Genomic DNA, 27,047 nt, shown 5'->3' with positions numbered 1-27,047 from the left:
TCTCCCCGTCTCTCCAGCTCTTTAATAAACAGAAAATACATTTTCCGGTAGGTGTCAAAATCTCAGCCAATCAGGAGAAAGTACCCATTTTTAAGCTTCATTTTTATAGTGTTTCAGTTCCAATAGACCCCTTAACAGACGACGTCACACTGATAAGAAACAGAATGCCTGCAACCAGTATGCGCACAATGAAACCCATTCTATCAGGTCTCGCTAGGACGCGCCTCACCAGCCAACACACAAGAGGGGGTTGGGGTGTGCTGAAACCAGCGCACCCCAAAACAACAGGTTGAGAATTGATTGCGTGAAACAATCACCTGTGCGTCCAGTCTCAATTGGTAAACAAATAATTGGTATATTTTGCCTGCTCATTTCTTAGTGTCACTGTCATCACTTCCAATTTCACTTGTTTAATCTATATCCTGACTGAGTTCTCTATCCTGATTGGATAAAATTGGAAATGAAACTGAAACTGAAACGAAAATGCATTTTCTGTTTTATAAAGAGCTGAACAAACACTCTATAGCAATGAGTACTCTCAGAATATAGAGCTATTTAACACTTATTTTAACCAAAGAAAATCACTTACCCTATCTTTAACATTGACCCCCACAAGTATGTCTGCAGCTACTATGCCACGCCCCCCGTGGTGACGACACGTTGGACCTGGCTGCTTATTTCTCTCACAAAATCTGGCAACGCTGGCTAACGTATTACGTTTCTTATGCTTCAGAAAACTCTCAGAATAACAACAGAACACACACGTTGTTTTGTGATCATTACCAGCAGCGGGTGCACAACATGTTCAAAAAGAAAACCAGGAGAAACTTTCGCCAAAGAAAAGGAGAATCCAGTGATGAAGATGAGGAGAAGAGTGGAGATGCAGGAGGAGACACACAGCAGGTTCATAATAAACTGTCCAGGCCTCCAGGCCGCGGCATCTCCTGCAGCTCCAAGCGGGAAGAGGCGCCTGTTAAGTCGGACAGCAGCGACCCAGACGACGGTGCTGAGAAGAGAGGACTCACGACCACAGAAAGAACAGAGCAAAGTGAAGAGAAAGACGGACAGAAAAAGAAAGGGAACGCTGTGCTGAGTTTTTCTGGGGATAAAGAAGGTTTGTTGGCTTTTTGAGAGAGAATAATGGGCATGTGGTGGAAGAAGTACTCACATTTTGTACTTAAGTAAAAGTATCAATACCACAATGTAGAAATATTCTTGTTACAAATAAAAGCAACGCATTGTGAGCTTGTAGATCGGCTATTTATAAAAAAAAGCCTAAGTACGCGTAGGGCTGAAGTGGTTAATCTGTGATTTGTAATAATAATCAAAATCCACAAAGTAACAAACTAAAGTTTTTAAGTCATTGTAGTCGAGTAAAAGTACAATATTTGCCTCTGAGATGTAGTGGAGTAGAAGTGAAATGATTGAAGATTGGAAATACTCCAGTAAAGTAAAAGATACCTCCAAAATTGTACTGTAACTACAGTACTTTAGTAAATGTACTTAGTTACTTTCCACCACTGGTTCTAATGTATAAAGACTGATAAAGCTTCATGGTTACCTGTTTTCTTACAGTTGCTGAGGGACCAGAGTTTCAGCTGAGGAAATCAACTGATAAAGCTGTTGTGTTCAATCAACAGCTGTCAAATCAAATCAAAATCAAAAGAAAAGAGGACTCCCACAGCACTGCCATTGGTAACACACGCACGCACGCACGCACATTATGGATTCTGTTATATTCATATTATTTGAACTCTATTTTAAGTGAAGGAAACTTGTTGTGCCCCGGTGGATATGGTTATGTTGGAGCTGTTGACTGCCAGGTGTGTGTCTGTGCAGGAGAGAGTGACATGTCCTCATTTCCTCTTTCAGCTATGCTGCTGGTGGTCCTGTATTTGCTTGTGCTGTCTTACTCTTATGATTAAATCAGAACATCCATGTAGTGTCTGTAACTGGTGGTCTGTCTACAGCGACAGTATATTCTTACTTGTGAAACACATATTCCCATTTCCATTTGATTCCACCAGTGTAACTTCTAGTTTAGTTATCCACAGGATAACAACTGACAAGACAGACATGACGTATCACCATTACAGTGCCATCTTACATTATTATAATTATAAACACAAACACATTAATAGTGCATGAGACTACTTCGACAAAACAGACAACCAAGTAGATTAACTGCTTGTGTATTTGTATTTTCCTTAATGCGTGTGTATATTACCTCAAACACACACATGCACAAATTATATGTATTAACTATACAGAGCGCACACACACACACACACACACACACACACACACACACACACACACACACACACACACACACACACACACACACACATCCAACCTCTCTCTCTGTGCTCCCTGGACATCTGCAGGTGGAGCTGGTTCCATTGCTGTTTCCTCCAGACTGGATTCACCGTGCCCTATCCATGAGGAGGAGGAGGAGGAGGAGGAGGAGGAGGAGGAGGATGATGATGATGGTGGAGCAACTCCCTATAGCTCAGCCTCTTCACTCTCTGACACCTCTGCTCCTGAACAAGGTGCATGGTTGTGTGTGTGTGTGTGTGTGTGTGTGTGTGTGTGTGTGTGTGTGTGTGTGTGTGTGTGTGTGTGTGTGTGTGTGTGTGTGTGTGTGTGTGTGTGTGTGTGTGTGTGTGTGTGTGTGTGTGTGTGTGTGTGTGTGTGTGTGTGTATGCATGCTGCTTGTGTATTACAATATACAATTTAGTCAAAAGTCTGTGTTCAGCACAGACTTTTGATTAATGACACACAATACTAATAAATGCATTTTGACATAAGTGAAAACAATTATTCTATCCTGACAAATACTTTGTGTGTTTGTGTGTCTGCACGCACCTACAGCACCTACAGTAATCATCCCTGATATCAAAGACATCCAGGCAGCCAGGAGGAGCCGTAGAAAGGCTCGAGCCCAGAAAGAGTTCATCTCCCTGGGCATGAAGGACCAGAACTCTCCTTGTAGCAGCTCAGACATCCACAGCAGGGATGATGAAGATGAAGTTGAAGATGATGACAATGAGAAAGATGATTATGAGCGCAGGATAGAGTTTGCTCCACGGACAAAAAGCATCAGGGAAAGAATTACTGAGAAACTAGGTAAGAGAGGATATAAAGAAAAGCTTAACAGACATCAAGAGGAGAGAAGGAGAGTGTGTATGTTTTATTTATGTTGAGTGTGTGTTTCAGGAGGCAGCGATGGTAGTGACTGTGACTCCTCAGAGAGAGAGGATCAGGAAGTCTGGGAGGAGACGCAGATTGGGAAAGGAGTCAAAAGAAGACCAGGAGAACAGGTGAAGAAACGTATGGCTCAACAAAGACATAAACAGTAATACAAGTTCTGTTTCTAACTCTACCTCTCATCTCCTCTCAGAGTCCATCCGGCAGTGACAGCAGTTGGACAGGCAGGCAGAGACGGAAGACCAGATCGGCGGCTGTCCACCTCCCAGAGACTCTGCCTCCTGTCTCCATCTCCACAATGAAGAGGAGAATCAATGCAAAGTCAGTATGTTTAATGCATTTAATGTCTTCAAAACGTCTTTAACAGCTCTCACACATTTAATATACAGTATTTTAATAATATCTTCAAAACACTTTTCTTTTAGACATAACGAGACAAAAAACGACATTTCAAAAGAAAGAAGTCTTCCATCCCACCCCTCCTATTTCTTTCCCATAGTTTCATATAACCCAGACCCAACTCCCACTCCTAAGAGACCTTAGGTTTTATTGCTGAGTCTTCACTGACAGAATGAATGAGTCAGTGAATGTTAGAAATCTGATCTTTTGCCTTAGGATCGAGAGTCAATAAAGAGTTGATAAGTGTTTCCGTGGGAGAACCTGGGAATTTGGGTGTCTGATTCTGAATAAAATGCCTAATCTAAAACATAAAGGTCACATGGTCATAAATATTCTTAAGTGTAATTATCCCTCTGTTAAACCAAAACTGAAAGGTTGAAACCGTGCAAGAGGGCAGAAATAGGTGCTTTCCATCCTTTCTTCCAATTCTTGCCCGCTTGTTTGTTCAAGTGTTATTGAGAAACATTCTATTTGACGGTTTAACATTATGAAATAAATTTGTCTTTACAGTTTCATCTGTTGTTTTTTTCTCCAGACTAGAATCTCTGAAGGAGGTGCACAGTGCACGTCAGGCGGAGTTAAGGAGGATGGAGGGAGATACGGAGAGTTCGAGAAGCTCTATAGAAAAGCTGGAGGGAGGCTCCTCAGAGGCACAGCTGAAGTTTTTCAAGAAGATGAACGTCTACAGTCAGAACCTGGTGGAGTGTCTGCAAGAGAAGGTAGAACACATAGATTGTAATTTAGATTTACATTGTAATGTTAATATAACTGCCTGGAAGAGGCACAACAATGTAATTGCCAAAGCAAATTCTTATGTGTATTACACAATGGCTAATAAAGGAATCTGAATCTGAATCTGGATAATTGATGAACAGCTAAAAGAGTCACTGTGTTTGTAGGTGATGGAGATCAACTCAATAGAGGTGGAGCTGCACTCTCTCCTATCTGACCACATGGAGGCACTGGTGGCAAACAGACGACAAACTGTCAGGGAGGAGGCTGGCCGCCTGCAGCAGCTCACTTGTGAGTTGTGTCTGACATACATGTAGTTCCTATGTTTTTAAAGGCAAGACTTTACTAGGGGTACAGCTCAAGTCTCTTAATTGATATTTCCTTGCTCCTTGATCCTCACTTGAACCGTAAGTCATTCTGATCTGCTATTTCGAAGGTCATCCCAAAGCCTTTATTTCTGCTTTGACAAGCAAGGATAGAGGAGGAATCTCTGAGGAGCTATTGTGACAAAGGCACATTATTTTAGCCTGCTTGACCTATGAATGTTATGATGTGTAATTGTGTATTTGATGTATATATGCAACATGTTCGAATCTATGAAGTATTTGTTAAAAGGATCATTTCCAGTTCACAGAATGGGTAATGGGTCTGACCTCTGATTACTGTGGGCGATGGGTTCATTATTGATTTTTTGTTAGAATGTGTATTTATTTTGTTAGGGAGAGAGAAAGGGACAGTAAACCCTAAGTGAATCATTTTATTTAGTATTTGATTTGTCAATCATTAATTTGTGGCATCTGAATATGAATTCATTCGGCTAAAACCCAGCCGATTCCGTAGTTTTTTTCCCTTACTTAACGATTATCCTTTCACAAGTTAAAGGGCGATTGTTACACTATTAGTGAGGATACACAAGGGCATCCTTCCCAGAAGATTTTTCAGCTGAATGCCATGACGTGATGGCAAAAAAAGAATGGTAAAAAATAGTGCCTGTTGTTTTATGCTTTTTGAGCGGTGTAGCCGCTCCTATAAGTGGGTTTGGGACCCATCCGTAGCGAAAGTTTTTCTTTCCGTCGTGAAAATTTGTCTTTCGCTGTATTGTGATTGGCTGATTGGTATTCAGACCCTTTGCTCAGTACTGTGATATTGACTAGCGAGACGCATGACGAAATGAATAACTCATAAATAGCACCCCTCGCTTCAAAAAAAATACTTTTTTTTTTTAAGTGAGCTTCCATCACTGTGATGACCACTGTTGTTTTTAAATAGCACCGCTCACTTCACACTGGGTGTGATTTTTAGCGGCGCGATCCTGCTCTATACCTGACTTTGTCCGTGTTCACCGTCAACGTTCTGATTGGTCAGACCCGTCAACAAAGTGATTGGTCAAGCTTTACGTGACACATGGCTATAAACACATTATAAACACATATCGATGACATAATGTATCAAAGGCGCCGCTACCTTCACACAGGGTGTGATTGTTTATTTTATATTTTATATATAATGTTAATGTTAAAACAAGGTTAAACTAAGTATAAGCTGCATAGATTAAGATGTTTTAGAACTGTGTGTGTGTGTGTGTGTGTGTGTGTGTGTGTGTTTGTTTGTGTGAGAGAGAGGCGACGCAAGTTTCTGTTATAGTTGAGTGTGTGTCAACGGTGTCTTTAAGGCTGTGACACACCAAGCCGATGTCAGGCTGTTGTAGGGCTGTCAACTTTCCTCAGAAATGATATTCGAATATTGGTCTTAAAAATGGGCAGATATTCGAATATATATATATATATTTATGTTTTTTTATTATATTTTTCAATTTTGTTTTTGACAGAAACAATACAAAAAACAATGTATCGAGTGCTCGGATCCAATAAAACATATCTTTTGTTTGTTTTTATAACTTGATACATTGTTTTTTTGTATTGTCCCTGTCAAATAAACATACATTTTTTTAAATATTTTTTTTGATATTCGAATATTAATTTTCATATTCGAATATACATATTTCCCCCATATTCGAGGAGCATTTGATATTCGAATATTAATTCACCAGCCCTAGGCTGTTGATGAACATCTGTGGCTGAAAATCGGTCGTACAATGTGTGCTGTGTAGCTACTGTGCCATCAGTGGTAGTGAGGTGTCTATGTGGGTTGGTCATCCAATTAAAAAGGTGTGTGAGAGAGATGGAGAGCACGAGAGAGAGAGAGAGAAAGTTACAAAGCTCTCGGATGCAATATTTGATGGCATACACTCACTTTTGGCAAATTATTAATGTTAGTCAATGTTGCAGACGAATAATACAATCGCGAGGGGTAATGTTATTCATTCATGTATTCTCGTGCCAAGAACTGATTTTATTCGCAGAAGTAACTTTTAACCCTGATGTCTCTCCATCTGATCTCCCAACGTAGTCTGTAATAGTCCGGACATAGTCATTTTGTTGTGTCAGGGCCTTTATATATGAGTGGATGCCAATGTGAAACTGTAGAGAGGTTCATATAGAACTGTTGGATGTAGTGTCTGACGGTCTCTCATCTGTAGATGGTGCTGCTGAGCAGAGTGGAGGTGGTCCCAGTCAGAGGTGAGTGAGACAAATATATGAATTTATTTCTTGGATCATTGGATCAAGTTTTGTGTCAATGGGTTGGAAATAAAAAGGGAAAAGCTTTTCCAATCCATATTTATAGTTTTTATATGATGAAAATGATGACAAAGAAAAATGTTGTTTCAATGTTGTCCTTTTGTCATGATGATGTGTTTAAATGCTGTAGAGAGGACGTTACTGATGATGGAGCCTGTGTTGACACACCCGAAGACACCCAGCCTTCATCAGAAGAAGAGGAGGAGCTTCATAGGAAGAGAGGTCACCATCCATTTGTTTAGCTCTAAATCTTTCTATCCATTTATCTGTAAATTGATGTATATTCAATAGGGCTGTCAAAGTGGTTGTATTTGAAAGCTTCAAACACCAACATGTCTTTAAAAGATGGACATACATAGTTTACAAATACATTACAAAAAAGCTCTGTAGCCGAGTTGGTTTGTGAACTCTCCGTTATCATTTACCAACGTCGATACGTCCATTTATCTGAATATATCCGACCATCCAGGTATCATTTACATGTATCTGTATATCCATCCACTTATCGAGCCATCTATCCATGTACTGTATCTGTATATGCATCCATCCATTTATTTATCAATCCATTGTAGTGATGTTTTTTTTTGTCTCTTTCCTTTCTCAGTTGCCATCTTGCAGCGTGCTCAGTCGGTGTTCAGTGACGTAGAGGAGGGGTTCAGTGACGTTCAGAAGGTTCTGAGAGGTTTTGAGGAGTGGAGAGATTTTTATCCAGACTCCTACCTGAATGCTTACATCTCCCTCTGCCTCCCAAAGCTGCTGAACCCACACATCAGACACCAGATTATGAACTGGAACCCTCTGACGGTACACACACAAACATTTACATCTGCAAATGTTAATTTAATTGTGATCTTTGGTATGATTAAAAGATATGTGTTTGGCAATATGCAGGAAGGCATTATGTATATTTGGAATTGCATTTTTCTTTCTGCAAAATCAATTATACTTGTTCCAAACCGCATCTTATTTAAAAAACACTCATGTAAATGTCTCTGAATGAGTTAAAATATTACAAAACATGTATGTTGCTATATACTGTACATAGCAACAAATACCCCAAATGGGGTTCCCGTCTTAAAAGGTATAGTTACAAATAGGGGTTCCCGCCCTAAATGGGTTAAGAACAAACTATTTCAGTACATTCAAAGACTATCAGGCCTCTGATTAAAACCATATTAACAGTACCTCGTGCTCACTCGCTCTGCCACAGAGTGCACAGTGTTCAACATAGACACGCTGAAAGGCTGTTGGATGGGCTCTTAGACACTGCTGGTTGAAAGCTCCTTCACACACCTGACACAATGCGAGTTGTTATAGCTTGTGTAACACACAATTACCTTGATAAAGGTAGAGCCAAATTTGTTGTGACTAGTATTTTAATATCAAAGAATGAACTGAGGAGAAAGTCCTTTTGCTGCATGTGTCCAACATGGCTTATTTGCATCATCTGGTTTACCTGATGCATCTGCAAATGTTAATTTATCTGATTTTTTTAATATTATATATGGTTTATATAAAATATATTTCTGGTTCACCTGAGGAACAAAATCCAGGGACTCTTCATGTTTAATGATTTTGTATTTCTTTTTTTTTGTCAAGAGGCCCATTGTATCTGTGTTTGTGTTTGTCAGGACAGCATAGGTGACGTTGAAGCATTGCCATGGTACGGAGCTGTAGAGTCGTTCTGTCTCAACCAGGAACACACAGACACACAAACATTCACTAATGTTGCAGAGAAGACGCTACTGCCCAAAATGACTGGTAAAACACACACACACACACACACACACACACACACACTCACACACTCACTCACTCACTCACTCACTCACTCACTCACTCACTCACTCACTCACTCACTCACTCACTCACTCACTTACACCATGTACCACACACTGAGTACCATATAATGGTGCACCGATAGGACTTACTTCATAATAGCGATAACCAGTACAAGCATTTTACAAATAATTATATTTTCTTTTAGCGTTTACCTTTTAAATGTATCTTTTTTGAGAAACTGAAGACAGAGATTGGGAGGTCAGGGTTCAATTCCCCGGCCGGGTTATACCAAAGACTATAAAAAGTGTGACCCAATGCCTCCCTGCTTAGCACTCAGCATCAAGGGTTGGATTTGGGGTAAGTCCCCAGAGGATGTACTTGTACATCAAGCCGCCTCACGCTACAGAAACAGGAAATAGGCTCATGCCTATCCTACCTGGCTACATGGCTTGGCATTTTGGCAAGGCTTAATTTTGACTTAAAATCATTACTTATGGTCCAATCAGTGTCTGAGTGGACATCTCTATCTGTATATTGTACATCTGCATGACAACCAAAGTAACCAATTACTATGCGACCATCGGCAGGCTTCACTAATGGCGAGTATGATTATTTTAGTCTGGCATCGACCTGATAAAAATACCAGTGTCAGCATCAGTGCCATATTTGCAATAAGTATTTAAGATGTTTGATCTGACTCAAGATAAAACATCACACTATCACTCGCCTGTCTTTTTATATGACTTCTCTCTGTATCTGTCTTTTTCCTCCTAAGCCTATGTGGAGTTGGTGTGGGACCCTCTGTCTCACCGTCAGTCCGTCTGTCTGTCTGATGTCTGTCACAGTCTGAGGGACGACTTCTCTGTCTTCCAGGGAGAGCAGAGCAAACCAGTCAAGGTTAGACATGTCTGTCTCACATTATTACTGAATGTGTGTTAACAATGTGTTTGTTGATGACGTGTTTGTGTATTGACAGTGTGTGTTGACGATGTTTATTTGTGTGTGTCATACAGGTGTTTATTCAAGCTGTAGTCAGCAGACTGAGAAGTTGTGTTGATGAAGATATATTCATCCCACTGTTCCCCAAACAGTAAGTCATCTCTCTCTCTACGTCACACATGGGCAGCATGGGAGTTGAACTGGTGACCTTTTGATTTTGGAGCGCCGCTCATGCTCCCTGACTATCTATCTTTACTTTGGTATCTTCTTATCAACTCCAAACGTAGTCTTCTCTTTACATGTATTTAACCACTGAACCCTCGTGTTGAAAATAGCCGATCTATAAGCTCACAACGAGTCATAATTTGATGCGTTGTGACCTTGTAGATCTGCCATTTTTGATGAAGCCTGCCTCGTCCCAGAATAGGGACAGTAGATTTCATGTGGTTAATTAATTTTAACAGCTGCCACTGTGTTTACTCTTTTGTGTCAGTATATGCTCGCATTCGGGTATATATATATGTGTATAACAGTATGATATCTGAATGGGTGTATATTAGTATATGCTCGCATTCAGATATATATATGTGTATAACGACGGTATGAGATTTGAATGGGCGTATATCAGTATATGCTCGCATTCAGGCATATATATGTGTATAAGAACGAAGACATGGGTGTATTGTATATTTTTGAGTGTTTGATTACAATGATCAATGTAACATCTTGACTGTAATTACGAAGAATTTGAGTGTTCAGAAAATATGAACTTTATAAATTATGTAAATAAGTTAAAAAAAAAAAAAAAAAACATGTAGGAAGGATAGGCATAAATAAGCTTTGAGCTTCAGCCTATGCCTTTTTGATCAATCAGCAGGAACTGTTGGATTATAGTGTGGTACGTTTGGTGAAATTGTTGATGTGGATCAAAATAAACTAAACTAACTAACATGTGTTTTATTGTCATTGCAGCGTTCTGGAGGACCTAATGTCTCCTCAGTGTCGATTCAGAGACCGGCAGCTGTGGACGGCTGTGAAGGTTTGTTCAACACTGTCACATGAATAGTCTTGCATAGCCAGACGATCTCTGCGTACTGATACATCTGGGGAAATCTAACATTCAATAAATGGGCTTGGACGCAGGAGAAAAACAGTAGTAAAATATAGCTGCAAGCAGCAATTAGCGGTTTCGAGAATAATGGCAGACTGGCAGACTGTGACAAGAGTGGCAGACTGGCAGACTTTGACAGAGTGGCAGACTGGCAGACTTTGACAGAGTGGCAGACTGGCAGACTGTGACAGAGTGGCAGACTGGCAGACTGTGACAGACTGGCAGACAGACAGACTGTGGCAGACTGGCAGACTGGCAGACAGACAGACAGTGACAGAGTGGCAGACTGGCAGACTGTGACAGACTGGCAGACTGGCAGACTGTGACAGAGTGGCAGACAGACAAACAGACAGACTGTGACAGAGTGGCAGACTGGCAGACAGACAGACAGTGACAGAGTGGCAGACTGGCAGACTGGCAGACAGACAGACTGGCAGACTGGCAGACAGTGACAGAGTGGCAGACTGGCAGACAGACAGACAGACTGTGACAGAGTGGCAGACTGGCAGACAGACAGACAGACAGACAGTGACAGAGTGGCAGACTGGCAGACAGACAGACAGTGACAGAGTGGCAGACTGGCAGACAGACAGACAGTGACAGAGTGGCAGACAGGCAAGACAGACAGACTGTGACAGAGTGACAGAGTGGCAGACTGGCAGACAGACAGAGAGTGGCAGACTGGGAGAGAGAGAGAGAGAGAGAGAGAGAGAGAGAGAGAGGAGAGAGAGAGAGAGAGAGAGAGAGAGAGAGGAGGAGAGAGAGAGAGAGAGAGAGAGAGAGAGGAGAGAAGAGAGAGAGAGAGAGAGAGATAGAGAGAGAGAGAGAGAGAGAGAGAGAGATGAGAAGAGAGAGAGAGAGAGAGAGAGAGAGAGAGAGAGGAGAGAGAGAGAGAGAGAGAGAGAGAGAGAGAGAGAGAGAGAGAGAGAGAGAGAGGAGAGAGAGAGAGAGAGAGAGAGAGAGAGAGAGAGAGAGAGAGAGAGCAAGAGCAAAGTGCACATGTCTGAATTAACAGGGTCATGTTTTGCATAATGCAATTTTAAATGTAAACTGTGACAAGTGGGGTTTGAGCCGTGGACCTTTGGCACATGAGACTAACACTGTATTGATCAAGCTATTCAATCCACAGCCTTGGTCAGTGAGAAGGGAGAATCCAACAAAACAAAACAAAAGAGGGAATGAAGTACATCATACATTGAAAACAACTACTCTCAATAAGCGTTTCATTTAACAATTGCATGTTTATTCATTGATACAGTCATGTTGTGTGTAATGCAATTGAGTTGAGGTCTGCATGAGGTGAGATTTGAACCGGCGACGCTCTGGTATCAAGGCAGATGATTAAGCCATTGGGCCAACAGACCCGAACTGATGAAAAGGGAGTTCACACACATGACACATTTTCACGCAAATTGCTCAGAAATACTGGATTTAAATGTTTTTCAAACTGCTCAAAATTGCAGACAATCTAAGGGCGGAGTTTACTGGTTAACAATTGCACATGCATTCATTGATACAGTCATGTTGTGTGCAATGCAATTATAATGAATTCTACATGACGTGGGATTCGAACCAGGAACCCTGTGGTTTCAAGGCAGATGATTAAGCCATTGGGCCAACAGACCTGTACTAGTGAAAAGGGAGTTCACACACATGACACACTTTCACGCAAATTGCTCAGAAATCCTTGGTTTAAATGTTTTTCAAACTGCTCAATATATTTCGGAATGGAAACTAGTGGAAAATAGTCGATCTACAAGCTCACAACGCGTTGCTATCTAAAAAGGTGTGAGATTGTAGATCGGCTATTTTCACAAGAAAGTATGTCATACATAAAAAAAAACTACTCTCAAAAGCATTTCGTGTTATTGTCTAAACATTGCACTTGTCTGAATTAACAGGGTCATGTTTTGTACAATGCAATTTAAATGTGAACTGTAATAAGTGGGATTCGAACCAGGGACCTTCGGCACATGAGACTCACACTCTACTGGTGGAGCTATCCAATACACAGCCTTAGACAGTGAAAAGGGAGAATCCAACAAAACAAAACAAAAGCGCGAATGAAGTACGTCATACATTGAAAATAACTACTTTCAAGTATGCATTTCTCGTCATCTTTAACAATTGCACATGTATTCATTGATATAGTCATGTTGTGTGCAATGCAATTATAATTAAGTCTACCTGAGGTGGGATTCGAACCGGCTACCCTATGGTTTCAAGGCAGATGATTAAGCGATCAAGCTATTGAACCAACACACCTGAACCTGTGAAAAAGGGCCGCAAACATGTATTTGACACAGTTTCATGCAAATTGCTCAGAAATCCTGGATTTAAATGTTTTTCAAACTGCTCAAAATTGCAGACAATCTAAGGGCAGAGCTTACTGGTCAAAGTGATACATGTGTTCCTCATGAGTCAAGGCACATGTGTAAGCAGGTTTAACGGCTGTCGGCCAAACGAGGCATGACTTTTGCCTGTTTAAAGTTTGCATTTTCAAAAAATTGCTATAGCGCCCCCCTTTGACCAATTGGAGTAAGATTGGTTTCAGTGATACTTGGAAGGACCCTCTACAATATTGCAAAGTGTCAAACAAATGTGAGTCTGCATGTATGTGTTAGGGGCAGATGAATAATTTAAAAAAAGCTGCAATTTTCATTGGCTTATAAAAGCTTAACGTTTTCACTTATGGAAAATCCGCTTGGTTACGTCTGTCGGCATTGGTCCAAAGTTCATGTGTATACAGTTTCGTACAGATTGCTCATAAATCCCAGGAGGAGTAGGCTTTTTACTGCTTTTTACTGCTTTTCATAGAATTCGAAATGGTGGGAGATCTAAAGGTCAGAGGTCAAAAGTCAAACAGTGAAAGTTGTTAGGCATGAGGAGACGCATGTGTGTATCGAAGTTTCATGGCTGTAGGTCGAACAGGGCATGAGCTGTACCTGTTCAAAGTTGGCATTTTCAATTGAGTGCTACAGCGCCACCCTTTGGCCAATGGTTGTGAGTTTCGGGTTTTCGCCGTTTGGCATAGCCCTCTACCATATTGCCGAATTTCATAAGAAGTGACCAGGCGGTTAGGCCAGAACTGGCAAAACCGGCGGAAGAATAATGAACTCTTACAGATGTAATAGGGTTCGAAGCCTGATAGGCTCTCGAAACCTAAAAAATCAATCTTATACCATCCCATATGAAGGAACGTCCCTTAAGTCTTTGCATTGGTTCTGTGAAGCTGATATTTTATAAATTTGCTAATTGTTTCCAGACACTTTTAGCCCATTTATTGAATTCAGATGTCACCGGATGTCTCAGTAGGCAAGAGATCTCCGAAAGTCTGGCTGCGTGAGACTACCACATTAACTACAGTGAAAACCCATTCAAATATTTGAAGTCATGTGGGTATTACATGTGTATTATGGTGAACCATGTGTATTTTGTAATATATGTGTATTGATAGTATGGCGTAAGGTATGTGTGTACTGTGTAATATTTTGTATTGTGTGTGTGTGTGTATTCTTTTGTAGCTCCTGGGGAACATGAGGTTATGGGATCAGATCCTCCCTGAGAGTGTGTTGAAGGACCTGATGCTAAACAAACTGCTGAATGCACGCGTGATGATTATTCTGCTGAACCAGAGCCAGACAAACCCCGTCCACATACTCAGCAAGGTACACAACTTTATTTCACCCTGTGTGTGTGTGTGAGTGGGTGTGCATGTCTATTGCAATGCAACACGTTGTGAGCTTGTAGATTCAATATTTTTCGCTATTTGTTCCCCTTCACAGTATCTTTATTTCTCTCTGTGTCTCTCTCAGATAGCAGACAGTCTACCAGGGTCTTGGTTTGTAGAAGTGAGTGAGTGTTTGCCTGAACTGCAGTCTCTCAGTGACTTCATGCTTCAGACTGCACACTCTGTCTGCAAAAATCAGTCGTCTGAAGATCCTGCTATTAGGTACAACACACTCTTTGCAGCGAGTGAATGAAGACCATACTACTACATACTGTACCATACATAGACAAACACTTTTATATCCTTACACGCATAGGGCATAGTATAAAACCTATTGTCTTCCTAATTCTAACATCACTAATGACGTGGAAACTCAAAGCTGACTGGTGACTCTCGGTTCTCCCTTACAGGTCGACGGTGCTTAAAATCCTGCAGGTCCTGAACAGAATCCGCTCCTTTGACAGTATCAAGACTATTGCAGAGAAGTACAACTTCCAAGAAATGGTCTACTCTCAGCAGCTGCTGAACAAAGATGAACAATTAACAGATTCTTAACCTGTATATGACTGGGAACACAACCTTAGTCTTGTCTTGTTGATAGTACAAGCCTACTTTCTGTACATAAGATGCAAATGCCATTTGTTACTCCTCAAATTATTTTTGAATAAATATTAAATCATTTTAAACATCTGGTAGTCTGTAACTTCTGAGTGTAAGAAAACTTTAATTGTGTTCGTCATCATAATGGGTCCGGGTAACTTTTGTACAGCCCTCGTATCTGGACCACAAGGGGTTTGATCTAAGTACATGTTTCAACTTAAGTCATTCTGGATTGGGACTCCTAAGTGTCTATGAACCACTGTGACCAATTATAGACCAATACAAAGATTTAAGCAATGGAGTTGTCTTTATTTACCAGACAAAGAAAAACAAGCCAAAGAAACCCACACATAACATTGTCAAATCTAGTACATGCGCAAAACACACACACTCTCTCTGGTGTGTGACAGTCAAACCATTCTGGTCCTGATAAGCCACAAGCTCTTTTTAAAAATCAAATATGCACAGTTCATACATTTGCTAAATGCCCAGCAAAGAAAGCCAGTTTGAATTACTTGTACAGTCTTTTGAGCAGGTTTGATGGAGAGTTAATGAAATTAAAAAATAAATCTAATTGGAAGGCTAGTGCTAAATGCTTCCATCCGAAAAATGGTAGAATGGCCTCTAATGAGCTGATGCCATCCTACAGTAATGAACTCTCTTCTATGTATGTTTCTATCCTACACAGCAGAAAGAGCTCTTTTCTGTGCATTTTTCTATGCATGTTTCTACTATACACAGTAAAATGAGCTCTTTTCTCACGTTTCAATCCAACACAGCAGAATCAGCTGTATTGTCATACACACAGTAGAATGAGCTCTATTCTACAAAGCCAGAATACAACTATCAGTGGGGAAAGCCAGGCTACATTTAATTATACAAGTGCAATGTTCGGAAACAATATTTAGAAGACAGCATTCCCGCACCCCACAATTTTCTAGGCCTGATAGAATCAGTAGTCTAAACCATTAAATAACTAAATTGGAAATTGAGTGAAGTGTCTGGAGACTGGAGTGTCAGTTCAACATTTATTACCCTCCCCCCCCCACTATTCCAATCTCACTGTGTAGAACTGTAGATCAAGCCCTCATCTACGGATCACTTCACAACATCAATAAACAGAATAAAAGGGACACCTTATCATTTAATAATTTATTCTGTTATTTCTCATGTTGTTCTGCATTGGTTTTAATTAGGAATGCTAGTGAAGGTAAAGAAAGCAGTATGGCTTTGTATTTTCTACTGAATGTCATGATTTCTAGGGCCAGACAAGCCATGCCAACAATTTGAGCCCAATAATTAATTTGTGGGGTAGAACACACCGTGTTGTGCCTGACAAGCAGAGGGTTAATATGCTGTTCAGGACAAATGAGGATAGGTTAATTTCTGACCAGTAATGGGGATTGGTCAGTTTCCGACCAATAAAAGAGGATATTGTCTTTTCATGGCTCGTCGTTGGTAAGGTCTTCTCTACTGGCCCCAAATGTGCCGTCAAGTGCTGAAGGAAACTTGGAGTGAACATTATATGACGGAGAACTGGATGCCATGTTTGTTGAGACGGTCGATCAGTGAGGTTCTGGAGAAGACAGCTCCAGGAGCATAAACTCCTCCCCTGAAGAGAAGTACAAAATGGAAATGGAGAAGGAAATGAGGTGGGTAGATGTGAAAGATGAAGGAAGGGGTAGGACGGTAGAAGGACAGACAAGGAGGAGAGAGGAAAGACACTTAGTGATACAACAATAGTACACAAACCATCCAGCACAAACACCTCCAAATAACCTTTACATGAATATTGTCTCGTAGTTTGATAGGCGTGTGTAAACTCACTTCTTGGGCAGGGCGGAGGGTTCGTTGAGGATGGTGAGTGCAGCCTGAACCATGGCGATAGGCGTGGCCACATATCCAGCCTCTGGATCACAGCAATAACAAAAATCATTGCATCAATTATACATTAAAAAGATAGATAAGTATTCAACTTTATTAATATGGATTAGGTTGGCCTGCTACTTTTCATTATAGTTATGTTCTCAAAACCCCTCCCAGATTTGAGTTTGAGTATTTCGAGTAACTGCTAGAGGCTATACATCTAACGTCATCTGCATTATTAAATCAAGTTACCTGGTCCTTGGACCAATGTGCGGATCTTGGCATTGGGCTTTCCCTGTGAGGGGTCCTGTCCCTCGGTGTAGCCTTCTCCGTAGAACGCGAACTGGAAGGAAGATCCCTCCATCTAAGGCACAGGAAAAAAAGTCGTTACTTCCAAACAAATTCTCAAATACACAATTACAACACTAGATCATGGAACACACAATGATAAGTGTGTGTTAACACACCTTAACTCAGCAACACTGACACATTAAAAAAAAAAAAGTCTACCTGTTTTCTGGTTGGCCCTGCCTTGGAGAAGAAACCAAAGGAGAAGAACTCCGGATACTGAAAGAGAAGGATTCAAATCATTTTCTGATTCTTATTCCTACATAGTCTCATTCTATGGACACAATAGCATTTCTTTCTTTTGGAGTATACCCCTTTTTCACCTGTAATGAGTACATAGCATAGCGATATTAACAAAAATATATAATAATTAAAAGAAAACTGAAATCTTCCTTTTTTTCACTCCTAAGTATAGCTGAACGATTATGGCAAAAATGTTCATCACGTTAATTTGGTCCATATGAGATCTAATTAATATATATCGATTATTCAATAAAAATATCAATCTTGAAAATAATCTGGGTAATGTTTTCAGTTTGATTTCCGTACAGGTTTGTGTAAAACATTTTCAGAAATTCTCTTTTTTTTTTATTAGCAAAAATATACGTTTTTCCCATTCAGACAGTGTCCCACTTTATCATAAGATTTATGGTCACCGGTTTCACATTTCACGCCTTTGACTCATTTACCTTGACGAGTAGGTCGCGTCCAAAGTTGAACTTCACCAGGAACCAGAACATCAAACCAGCAAACATCATCTTGAAAATGTTACCAAGGCCTCCAACGCCAGCATACGCTCCATACTGGACCTGGTGTTAATAGTCAATAACATATTATTAGGATTGGATGATACTGTAGAGCATACATGGGCAACTGGCGGCCCGGGGGCCACCTACTTTTCACAAAAAAAATCAAGATTCCAATTAAAAAATAGCAAACATTGCAGATCTACAAGCACAAAACGCGTTGCAGTTCTGAGCTTGTAGATAGGCTATTTTTTCTACTTTTGTGTGACATAGAATGGCGAAGTACGGCATTCATTTACTAAAAAAGTTGAAATACAGAGACAAGAGTCGTCTGCCTGACAGTATATGCAATGTGTCCCTCTAGAGTGAGTGTGGAAATATAGTGGCCCTCTCCATCATCAAAGTTGCCCACCCCTGCTGTAGAGAATCATACATTTTCTTTTGAAACTGGATTTACAGCAGCAGCTCAGATTCAGTTCAGGTTTTAACCCGTTTAGATGGGGCATTGAGTTAAATATACACATGGTATATTTGACCTAAATCCAATTACAGTCCAGTGGAGAAGCACAGACACCAACACAGTGTTCAGACATTATGCTTCCATATGTACCATTAACATGTCATAATTAATGTGGCATTAACATCCATTCAAATCTACATCACCACTCCAGGACTCCTAATTCAGTCTAGAATGATTATGTTCATTCAAACGTGTGTTGGTGTGGAGTCTGCCACAGCCACACCAACATTTCACTGCACATGTAATAGCATCAGACAAATACAATATTTTATGTTACATTTTTCATGTTCTGACAATAAAAACAACACTTTATTCTCAAATAATGATATGCTATATATATGTGAAGTTGCATAATAAGAAAAATAGAAGAGACTGTGAAGTCAGAAGGAACAATAAGAGAGTGGGTGAAAGACTGACTGGTGTGTCCTGATGTTCCTGGACCAGGAACCGTTGTGTTCTCTTCACCACAGAAGGGTCAGCTCCCATGAAGGGAACACAATACTGTTCGATCTCATTACTGAAGAACAGGGCACTCCTACACACACCACCCACACACACCCACACCCACACACGTTAATGTATTCCAACAAAGCATACACAATCAACAGATGTTATTACTCACAGTATGTTTCAGGATTAACATTTGAATGCTGAACCAGATATTTGTGATATTGTGGAAATGTCTTGTTCAATGAAAGGTTCTGCCATTTAATGTCACAACTTATTTGAAGAAAACAGTGGCTTTATGTTTTTGTTTACCTGCGTTTGATTCTGGAGCCAACAACAGGAAGAGGCTTGTGGTTAAACTTTCGTCTCAGGCTACGGAGCTTGCCGCTGTCAGCAAAACCGTAGATGGCCGACTGCCATGTTCCATCATGGATACAACCACCCTGAGAGAGAGAAAGAGACAGAGAGACGTGGATATTGGCACATCACAATTTTAATAAAATCTTTTGTTTCTATCAAATGTCTTGCTCTTTCATCAGCTCTATTTTTAAAGCGGGCAGATCTTGTTACTTTCATCTCACTTACCTCAGGACCTGAGCTGGCAGTTAGGAAACTCTCCACTGCTGTCAGTGTTCCTGATAACACACACAGACACAGAGCAGTGAGTCAAGTTTTCATCATATAATTCAAGGTTTTGTCTTGTACAGCTATAGGATTACTTTTCTATCAGAGAGTCAGTGCACGTCTGTCTATTCTTCTGCGTGCCCAAGTCAGAGGATTCCAGAGGGAGAGGGACTTCATAGTTTAACAAAGTTGGACCCTGGCTCTGTTCACCAAAAATGTTTAAAATTGTACTGAAAGCAGCCTGTAGAGGGCAGCAAAATATATATTCTGAGGTTGCCTCACTGGAAAAGTCCCAAGTCTGCAAGCATGAGGGTATGTACCTTTGAACTGGTCCCTGGTGTAGATAACCCCCATGTCAGCTGGGATGGAGTCAAAGCCACAAGCTCCTATGATGTAAACTCCCTTATCAGCTGCTTGACTGTCGTAGTTCAACTGCATACCCTCTAGAAACTACACACACACACACACACACACACACACACACACACACACCCTTTATAAAAGGAAATTCAATGCATCCCTTATATTAACTTAACCAGATTTAGATCAAAGTACATATTCATGGAACACATGAATCACATTTACAAATTACATTTTGTACACTCTCAGAGTTCAATTAACACTTAATATTTTACTGTGCCCTAATGAAAGGATACATGCTGTGTAAACCACTATTGTATGTAAATCAATAGCATATTACGATGGAGTGCAGTAGTAATATCTTACCTGTGGCTCTCCGCTGATGTCAATACAGTGCGCACCATTCTCTACACAGGCCTTTACTACTGGTTCACCAAAGAACCTGTACTACGCACACGCACACGCACACACACACACACACAAATCTTAACATGTGTAAAGTGTCTTAAGAGCTATCTAAGTACTATTTCTAACTACTATGTCTAAATATTTAGACAAAGTTCTGTCTTTCAGTAGGGTTTGTTTGGAGTAACCTTGACAAACTGGCTGGACAATGCAAAACTGGCGTGGAGATTCAATTATGGGGGATGCACACAGCTGTAGACTTGAGACTTGCACTTGTGTTAAGTCCCTAAAATCACGAATTGTAACTTGACTTGACCTCAAAAATACTCATCAAATTGGTCAAATCAATCATTTAGAAAAGCACCCACACTAAACAAAATTCACATATTCACAGGTTTGTTTTCTATCCATTGACAACAGAGAAAGATTGTTCAGAGATCAAATAGCGGTTTGCTAAAGCCAGAATAATATGTGCAATAGTTTGAAACCAGTGGATTGTAGTGAATGGGACATTACGCTGTGTTGAAAATCTGCTTCTCATTCTAACATTAAACAATATGACTTATTGTATTCATAATGAATGAAAGCTACTGTGTGTGTGTGTGTGTGTGTGTGTGTGTGTGTGTGTGTGTGTGTGTGTGTGTGTGGGCAGAATGAGAGATAGACAAAGAGAGCTGGTGAGAGGGGTGAGGCTGTAAAAGGATGTGAGAGAGAATGAGAGTATGACTTTGTGAATGTGATTGTGGATGTGCGTGTGTGTGTGTGTGTGTGTGTGTGTGTGTGTGTGTGTGTGTGTGTGTGTGTGTGTGTGTGTGTGTGTGTGTGTGTGTGTGTGTGTGTGTGTGTGTGTGTGAGTGAGATGGCTAGGATACTTACTGGCCCTACACAGTTGAGAACAATCACAGCCTGTCTGCACATGGTAGCCAGAGAGTCAAGTTCTCCCACATCAGCAACAATTATGTCCACACCAGATCTCAGCTCTGGTTTACCTACACAAGAAGGTAGTTATGTTAATTCATAGAAGATTCAATTTAACAATCAAACACACTGGAACATAACAGCCTGACCATAAGTGACTTAGCAAATATGCGAAGAAGCTGCAAGCTAGATATAAACCTCAATTCAATCTTTAAAACAGACTCACAGTCCAGATAAACAAAAATAACCATACACAACCAATATATAATTACAAACCAAGTGTAAATAAATAAATAAATGACATGGCTTAAACAGCTGCGCCAATATCTCCACTTTAAGGTGAGTGGGACAGTGGGTGAGTGGGTTCGACTGGACAATAACCCACCCACAACGTTATCGCCACTACTTGGCTTCCATTTGTTTATTAACATGGATTCAGCTAGTAAGACTGGGATACATGATGCTGTCCTTTCATCATGAGGGGCATTGTTCTACCAGCTGTTGTTTCTCTCTGGGGAAATGGACTTATAAAAAAACTATCTAATCCTCTGCATGGAAACCCTAGTGACATGACAGCACAAATGCTGCCTTGCCAGAAACTATCTATAGCCCTGATAAACCTCCCTAACCTGGCCTTAAACTGCCTTTACTGATGTCACATTTAACCACTCCCATTCTGGCCTTAAACTACCTATACTGACGTCCTGTAAAACCACCCTAACCTAGCCTTAATCTACCATAACCTGGTCTTAAAACTACCCAAAGTATACTGACTGACAACCAGGTCTTAAAACTACCTGGCATTAAACTACCCTAACTTGGTCTTAAACAACCCTAACCTGGTGTTAAACGAACTATAGTGACAATGTGGCCTTCAAATACCTATACTGATGATTTAGCCTAATCAGCCAAGCACTATAACTATAATGTTATCGTTTTAAAAATCATTGTAACTAAAGTGGAAGGCTGAGTCCATAGTCCACACCATAACTATTATGCTGAAAAAGATATATAGTAAATAGCACTTTGTGTGGACAGCCCTTTAAACTACCTACTGTATATTGACGACCTGGCCTTAAACTACCTATCCTGACGACCTGGCCCAAATTACCCAACATACTGACGGCTTGGCCTTAAACTACTATACCGTAACCGGGTCATAAACTCCCTACTGTATAACAACATTTATTTTAATATGACATTTAATATGACATGTTATGAGTATTGTATATATATACATCATTGTGGCCTTAACTCTAGATGTGAGGGCCACATAACAGCCCAAGCCTGTAGTTCATTAAAAGTACTCAGAGTGATAAAATGATTTTGAGTCTGGCATTTTGTTTTAAAATGCACATTTTGGTCATGGGTGGTATGGCCACCTTGGTAGGACTTTAACGCTCGATAATAGTAATCATTGCGATAGAAGGTTTGTTCAGTAACAGGGGTCTCCCCAGCTCTTTAATAAACAGAAAATACATTTTCAGGTGGTCAACAATTTCATAATCAGGACTCAGGAGAGAGAACCCATTTATCAGCTTCAATTTAATAGTTTCCATGCTTTATTTTTGTGTTTCATCACTTACAATTTCACTTTTCACTTGACTATCCTTTACTTTGTATGAGTTTTCTCTCCAGTTCTGATTAGTAACACCAGGCTGTTACTTAATAAACAGTTCCCATCCAATGATGGGAATAATAATAATGTTTATTGTCCCCAAGGGGAAAATTGTCTTCACAAGGTCTGTTCACAACAAAAACAACATAACAACATGACAACAAAAACAACATATCACAAGACAAAGACATGAAGTCCCCACTGTACACGGAATACCCTCCTATGGACGGGGCAGTTGGAATATAGAGCAATAACACTTAAGGAATATCACTAACACCCCCTTTAATTTAATATTGATTTAAGACGCACAGTGACGCATTTCTGACTTTATTTCTGTTCATAGGAGTCAACTCATGTGTACTTGGAGATTGGTACAGATGGTCAAAGTCCTCCTCATGTCAAGTAACCATTATGGTTGGCATGGGTTGAGCAGAGCCTCACAATCTCTTCCCTTTATTTGTCTTCCTCTCTGGTGCAATAGGCAGGGAAATTACTTGCAGCAAGGACTCTCCAACACAGAACAAAATATTCCTGATTCCAGAATCAGGAGTTATTTTTTGAGACCTTACAGGGCTATACCAAAAGTTTCAGTCCATGTTGGACTTTCCTCAGTGCGAAGTGAGAAATGCATATTGAGTCACTATGTAAAGTATAGGTCACTAGGCGTAAGCACCATGGTAGTCAATGATATGGGCTTGATTGACCACGCAAGAAGCCAATTGTCAGCACCAGAGGACTGAAACGTTTGCAGTTGCACTGTAACAGCCCAGTAGGGCTCAAATACTGTAAAATCCTAACTCTAGTCTGAACTCCTTTTTTGCTCTGTGTGCAAGCCCCTTTACTGAAAGTTCTGGTTTTACTAGTTTAGCTGGATTATCTACAAGGTTGAATTTGAAATGACACTATTGCAGCTGCTCTGGCTCACTGGCTGTCTGGAGTAAATGTATTAAATCGTCAATGTATTATGTTATAGGTGTGTTCACTGTTCACTGTTAACCTCAATAAGATAAACAAAAGTTGCTGTATTCACAGCTTAAGGCGTTGTTTAACAATACAAAGCATCTGCAATACAACATACCCAAGGCTGCAGCGGCCTGCTCCAGAACTTTCTCCATCTTCTGCCTGCTCCTGCCGGCCACGGCCCATGTCAGGTGACCCTTCGGACCCTCGGCCGCGGTCCGAGCCACCTCCTCGACCACGAATTGTCCCGTGAAACCAGAGGCTCCGAAAATAACGATATGATACGGTCTGCTGGTTGATATCTCAACACTCGCCATTATAGCAGCAAGCTAATAGCCGGGTCTCTCAAAGCACCAGAACAACAGAGGGAGAGGAGTTTGTCCTGCAGTGTGTGCACCAGGACCACTAAATGATAAGGGAGAGATAGGAGTGTGTCATGGAGAGGTGGACCAATACTACAGAATGACAGCAGACTAGAGACACAGTATGGAGTCTAATCATGACAGCTGGGTAGGGTAACCGGAAGACTCGCCCCAAAACACGCTCACCCCCATTTCTTTCGCGGACCGTTCGCCACCAGCGATTCTTGTACTCTTGTATTTGTTTTACTGACGATAAGGTTATAGTCCGGGAGTCAAAGGGTGATTTTTGGCTGAACGTGGTTTCGTCGGTAAAAGTTTTTTTCTCAACTGATTCTTGCTGCTGGGGGTCCCCTCTTAAGGATTCAAGAGGGTGCCCAGTGAAATCCCTTGAGCATTTTTTATTATTAACCCCTTAATGCCCAAAACACTAAAAATTCACCCAAAATAGACTTCTATGGTATTTCATGCAAAATACTTGATCTAAATGCTTAAATTTGGTTTCTACAGTGTGTATCCATGTAAGTGGATGTGTACAGTGCATTAGATTTAATATGTATGCATTTTTTAATATTAACCCCTTCCTGCCCAGAACAACATAATCTTTAAACTGTGATATTGTACATGCACAGAAATCAAATCAAATCAAATGCATTAGATCTGCTTTCTACAATAGTGGAACTTGTTTCCTTTTGGATGAATGCACATTAACCCTTTCAAGCCTTCCATCTTGAGCATCCTGCACAAAAATATCTACAGAACATATTCCCCTGGGGGGGAAAAAGAAAAGAAAAAAACATTTAAAAAAAATATATATATATATTCCCCCAGCCCTAAGCCACCACTGCCTCAACTTATCCGCCCCAATAACCGTGCGAGCCACCTTCCGGATAATGTCATTGGACAACCCGAGTCGGAAGACTCGGCGGGCCTGGGCTGCAGAGACAACCGAGCGGAGCTGCAAGAGGCCGATGCCGCCATCGGAATTGCTTGAGTAGAGGATCCCGTTGCTAGACGATTGATGCAAGCGGAACCACTCCCTCACTCTGACCCGGATAGCCTTGTCTACATCCCTCAAGGGTGTGGGGGCGGTGCCTATGTGATCCGCGGCGTAAAGAACCCTCGGTAGGGCAAAGCGGTTCAACAGATCAAACTTCATTCGGGGATCGAGGGGGGCCCTGCCGATCCTGTCACTCCACGCGGAGATCGAGGCTTCGCAGGCCGGAGCCGAAAAAACGTCAAGCGGGCTCACTCTGAGGCCGAGATATTTCTCGTAACCAGCAGGATCGATCAGGTGCAACAGCTCACCGTCAAAGGCCCAATCGGTGTTAACATTGTAGGTGAGCCGGCCGCCCTTCTTTTCGATAAAGAACCCATGACACTTACCGGCGTTAACCCGCATGCCGGTAAGTTGGCAGAAAGCCCCCAGAATGTTCAAGTTTCTCCGCATGCCTTCCCTTGAGTCACTAAACAATGCTAGATCGTCAGCAAACACCATCGCCACCACGGAGACATCCCCGAAGGAGAATCCCCGCCCTTCGCGTTCGATAGTGGTGATTAATGGATCAACCGCTCGATTGAAAAGTAGGGGAGACAGGGAGTCACCCTGTTTCACACCCACCTTCATTTCAATGTCTGGTGTTGTCCCTCCCCCACACCTGACCCTCGTCGTACATCTTTAACGCTTTAACGCTGACTCGAGTAACATCAAGTTCTCCGAGCAGCCAGACGAGGGAATGAACCCCCGCTGTCGAGGGTGTAAGGGGCAGACGGCTCTCATTCGCCCGTCGAGGATACGGGAAAAGAGACCGATAATCACCGAGGCGATGGTAATGGGCCTCCAGTTGCCAAGTAGGACTAGCTTGGCGGGGTCATCACTTTTATGGATAAGCGTCGTACGGCACCGCTTCAGGCACTGGGGGACATAGCCAGCGACCAACCACGACGAGTAGATGTGCGCGAGTTGCGAGCCGTCAGGGTCCCATAGAAGCAACTCGGAACGAGTGATACCGTCGGGACCGGCCGCTTTGCCATTCTGCATGCGCTGGAGACAAGAGTGAACCTCTTCACCCGAGATCAAATCGCCGAGGACAGTATTGTCAGCCCCACCGAAGGAACGGAAATGGCCCAGTCCAAGAAACGGTCGCTCTAGTCCCCAAGCATGTTGGTAGAAACGATGTATTCCATGCATGGGTATCGGACACCCGATAACATTGTCCCCGTCTAGGACAGTTTTGGCTAACCGCTTCCTATCAGAGTGGTACAGCCGCCTCAGAAACACCCGGCGGTGAAACCTTTGCAGGCGACTGCCCCTTCTGCCAGGCACTTCTCCACTTATCTCTCTCTGGCGACGCAACTGTTTCGGCGGAGACCCCAGGCTACTAATTAGCCAATTAGCTTTGGCTTCAATGGATCGCACCGAACACTCTTCAATCTTCAAAAAGAGGTCGGAGTCTTCCCCCAGTCTGACCCCATCAATACCCGCGTCTTCTACAAGACGTCGACGCGCCTGTTTCATCAACCCGGGCTGTAACGGAATTGTGTCAGGACATTTCAGCCCTTGGACAAGTGTTTCATCATCCAGCACGACTGGGGGACGACCGCCTCTCGCACGGTCAGCCTTTTCAAGGCTACAAGCCTTACCCCTCACCTGCTCCTCCGTCCTCCCCCGCCCCAGGTCTTTAGCCACGGACTTCCACGACCAGGTATCTCTGGGACGGTTCATAACAACTCG

The 27,047-nt window shown here is 41.6% G+C and overlaps 2 protein-coding genes across 3 annotated transcripts; one reads left to right on the top strand and one right to left on the bottom strand.

Moving 5' to 3' along the window:
• The first annotated feature begins 723 nt into the window (after positions 1–723).
• gcfc2 (GC-rich sequence DNA-binding factor 2) lies at positions 724–15,315 on the top strand. Of its 2 annotated transcripts, none has more exons than XM_084066908.1 (18): positions 724–1,114; positions 1,576–1,695; positions 2,388–2,552; positions 2,875–3,129; positions 3,223–3,323; positions 3,404–3,531; positions 4,145–4,328; positions 4,509–4,632; positions 6,881–6,920; positions 7,111–7,202; positions 7,585–7,784; positions 8,612–8,741; positions 9,538–9,659; positions 9,776–9,852; positions 10,674–10,740; positions 14,337–14,480; positions 14,628–14,764; positions 14,953–15,315. In XM_084066908.1, the coding sequence occupies exons 1-18, from the start codon at positions 802–804 to the stop codon at positions 15,095–15,097; spliced, it is 2,544 nt and encodes an 847-aa protein (XP_083923034.1). In that variant the 5' UTR covers positions 724–801; the 3' UTR covers positions 15,098–15,315. The 2 variants fall into 2 exon arrangements, with proteins under 2 accessions (XP_083923034.1, XP_083923033.1); XM_084066907.1 differs by having other exon boundaries at positions 734–1,114; positions 3,220–3,323; positions 14,953–15,313.
• A 115-nt stretch (positions 15,316–15,430) lies between these two features.
• LOC311052234 (saccharopine dehydrogenase-like oxidoreductase) lies at positions 15,431–24,481 on the bottom strand. Its single transcript, XM_084067110.1, has 12 exons — positions 24,073–24,481; positions 21,335–21,447; positions 20,420–20,500; positions 20,014–20,143; positions 19,655–19,704; positions 19,382–19,512; positions 19,040–19,157; positions 18,046–18,165; positions 17,519–17,575; positions 17,261–17,372; positions 16,970–17,051; positions 15,431–16,754 (listed from the first exon to the last, which is right to left on the bottom strand). The coding sequence occupies exons 1-12, from the start codon at positions 24,269–24,271 to the stop codon at positions 16,664–16,666; spliced, it is 1,284 nt and encodes a 427-aa protein (XP_083923236.1). The 5' UTR covers positions 24,272–24,481; the 3' UTR covers positions 15,431–16,663.
• Positions 24,482–27,047: the final 2,566 nt, after the last annotated feature.

Source organism: Gymnoscopelus microlampas, assembly GCF_963454915.1.
Source record: "Gymnoscopelus microlampas genome assembly, chromosome: 1".
NCBI lineage: Eukaryota > Metazoa > Chordata > Actinopteri > Myctophiformes > Myctophidae > Gymnoscopelus > Gymnoscopelus microlampas.
Note: the sequence above shows the minus strand (reverse complement) of the source record. Positions and strands in the feature narration are given on the sequence as shown.

Coding starts and splice junctions, on each gene's coding strand:
- LOC311052234 (XM_084067110.1), bottom strand. CDS start 24,271: ATGGCGAGTGTTGAGATATCAACCAGCAGACCGTATCATATCGTTATT. Junction 20,501..21,334: donor TTCTCAACTGTGTAGGGCCA/GTAAGTATCCTA, acceptor GCGTGTGCGTAG/TACAGGTTCTTTGGTGAACC. Junction 19,513..19,654: donor CTGCCAGCTCAGGTCCTGAG/GTAAGTGAGATG, acceptor TCTCTCTCTCAG/GGTGGTTGTATCCATGATGG.
- gcfc2 (XM_084066907.1), top strand. CDS start 802: ATGTTCAAAAAGAAAACCAGGAGAAACTTTCGCCAAAGAAAAGGAGAA. Junction 3,324..3,403: donor AAAGAAGACCAGGAGAACAG/GTGAAGAAACGT, acceptor ATCTCCTCTCAG/AGTCCATCCGGCAGTGACAG. Junction 9,853..10,673: donor ATCCCACTGTTCCCCAAACA/GTAAGTCATCTC, acceptor TTGTCATTGCAG/CGTTCTGGAGGACCTAATGT.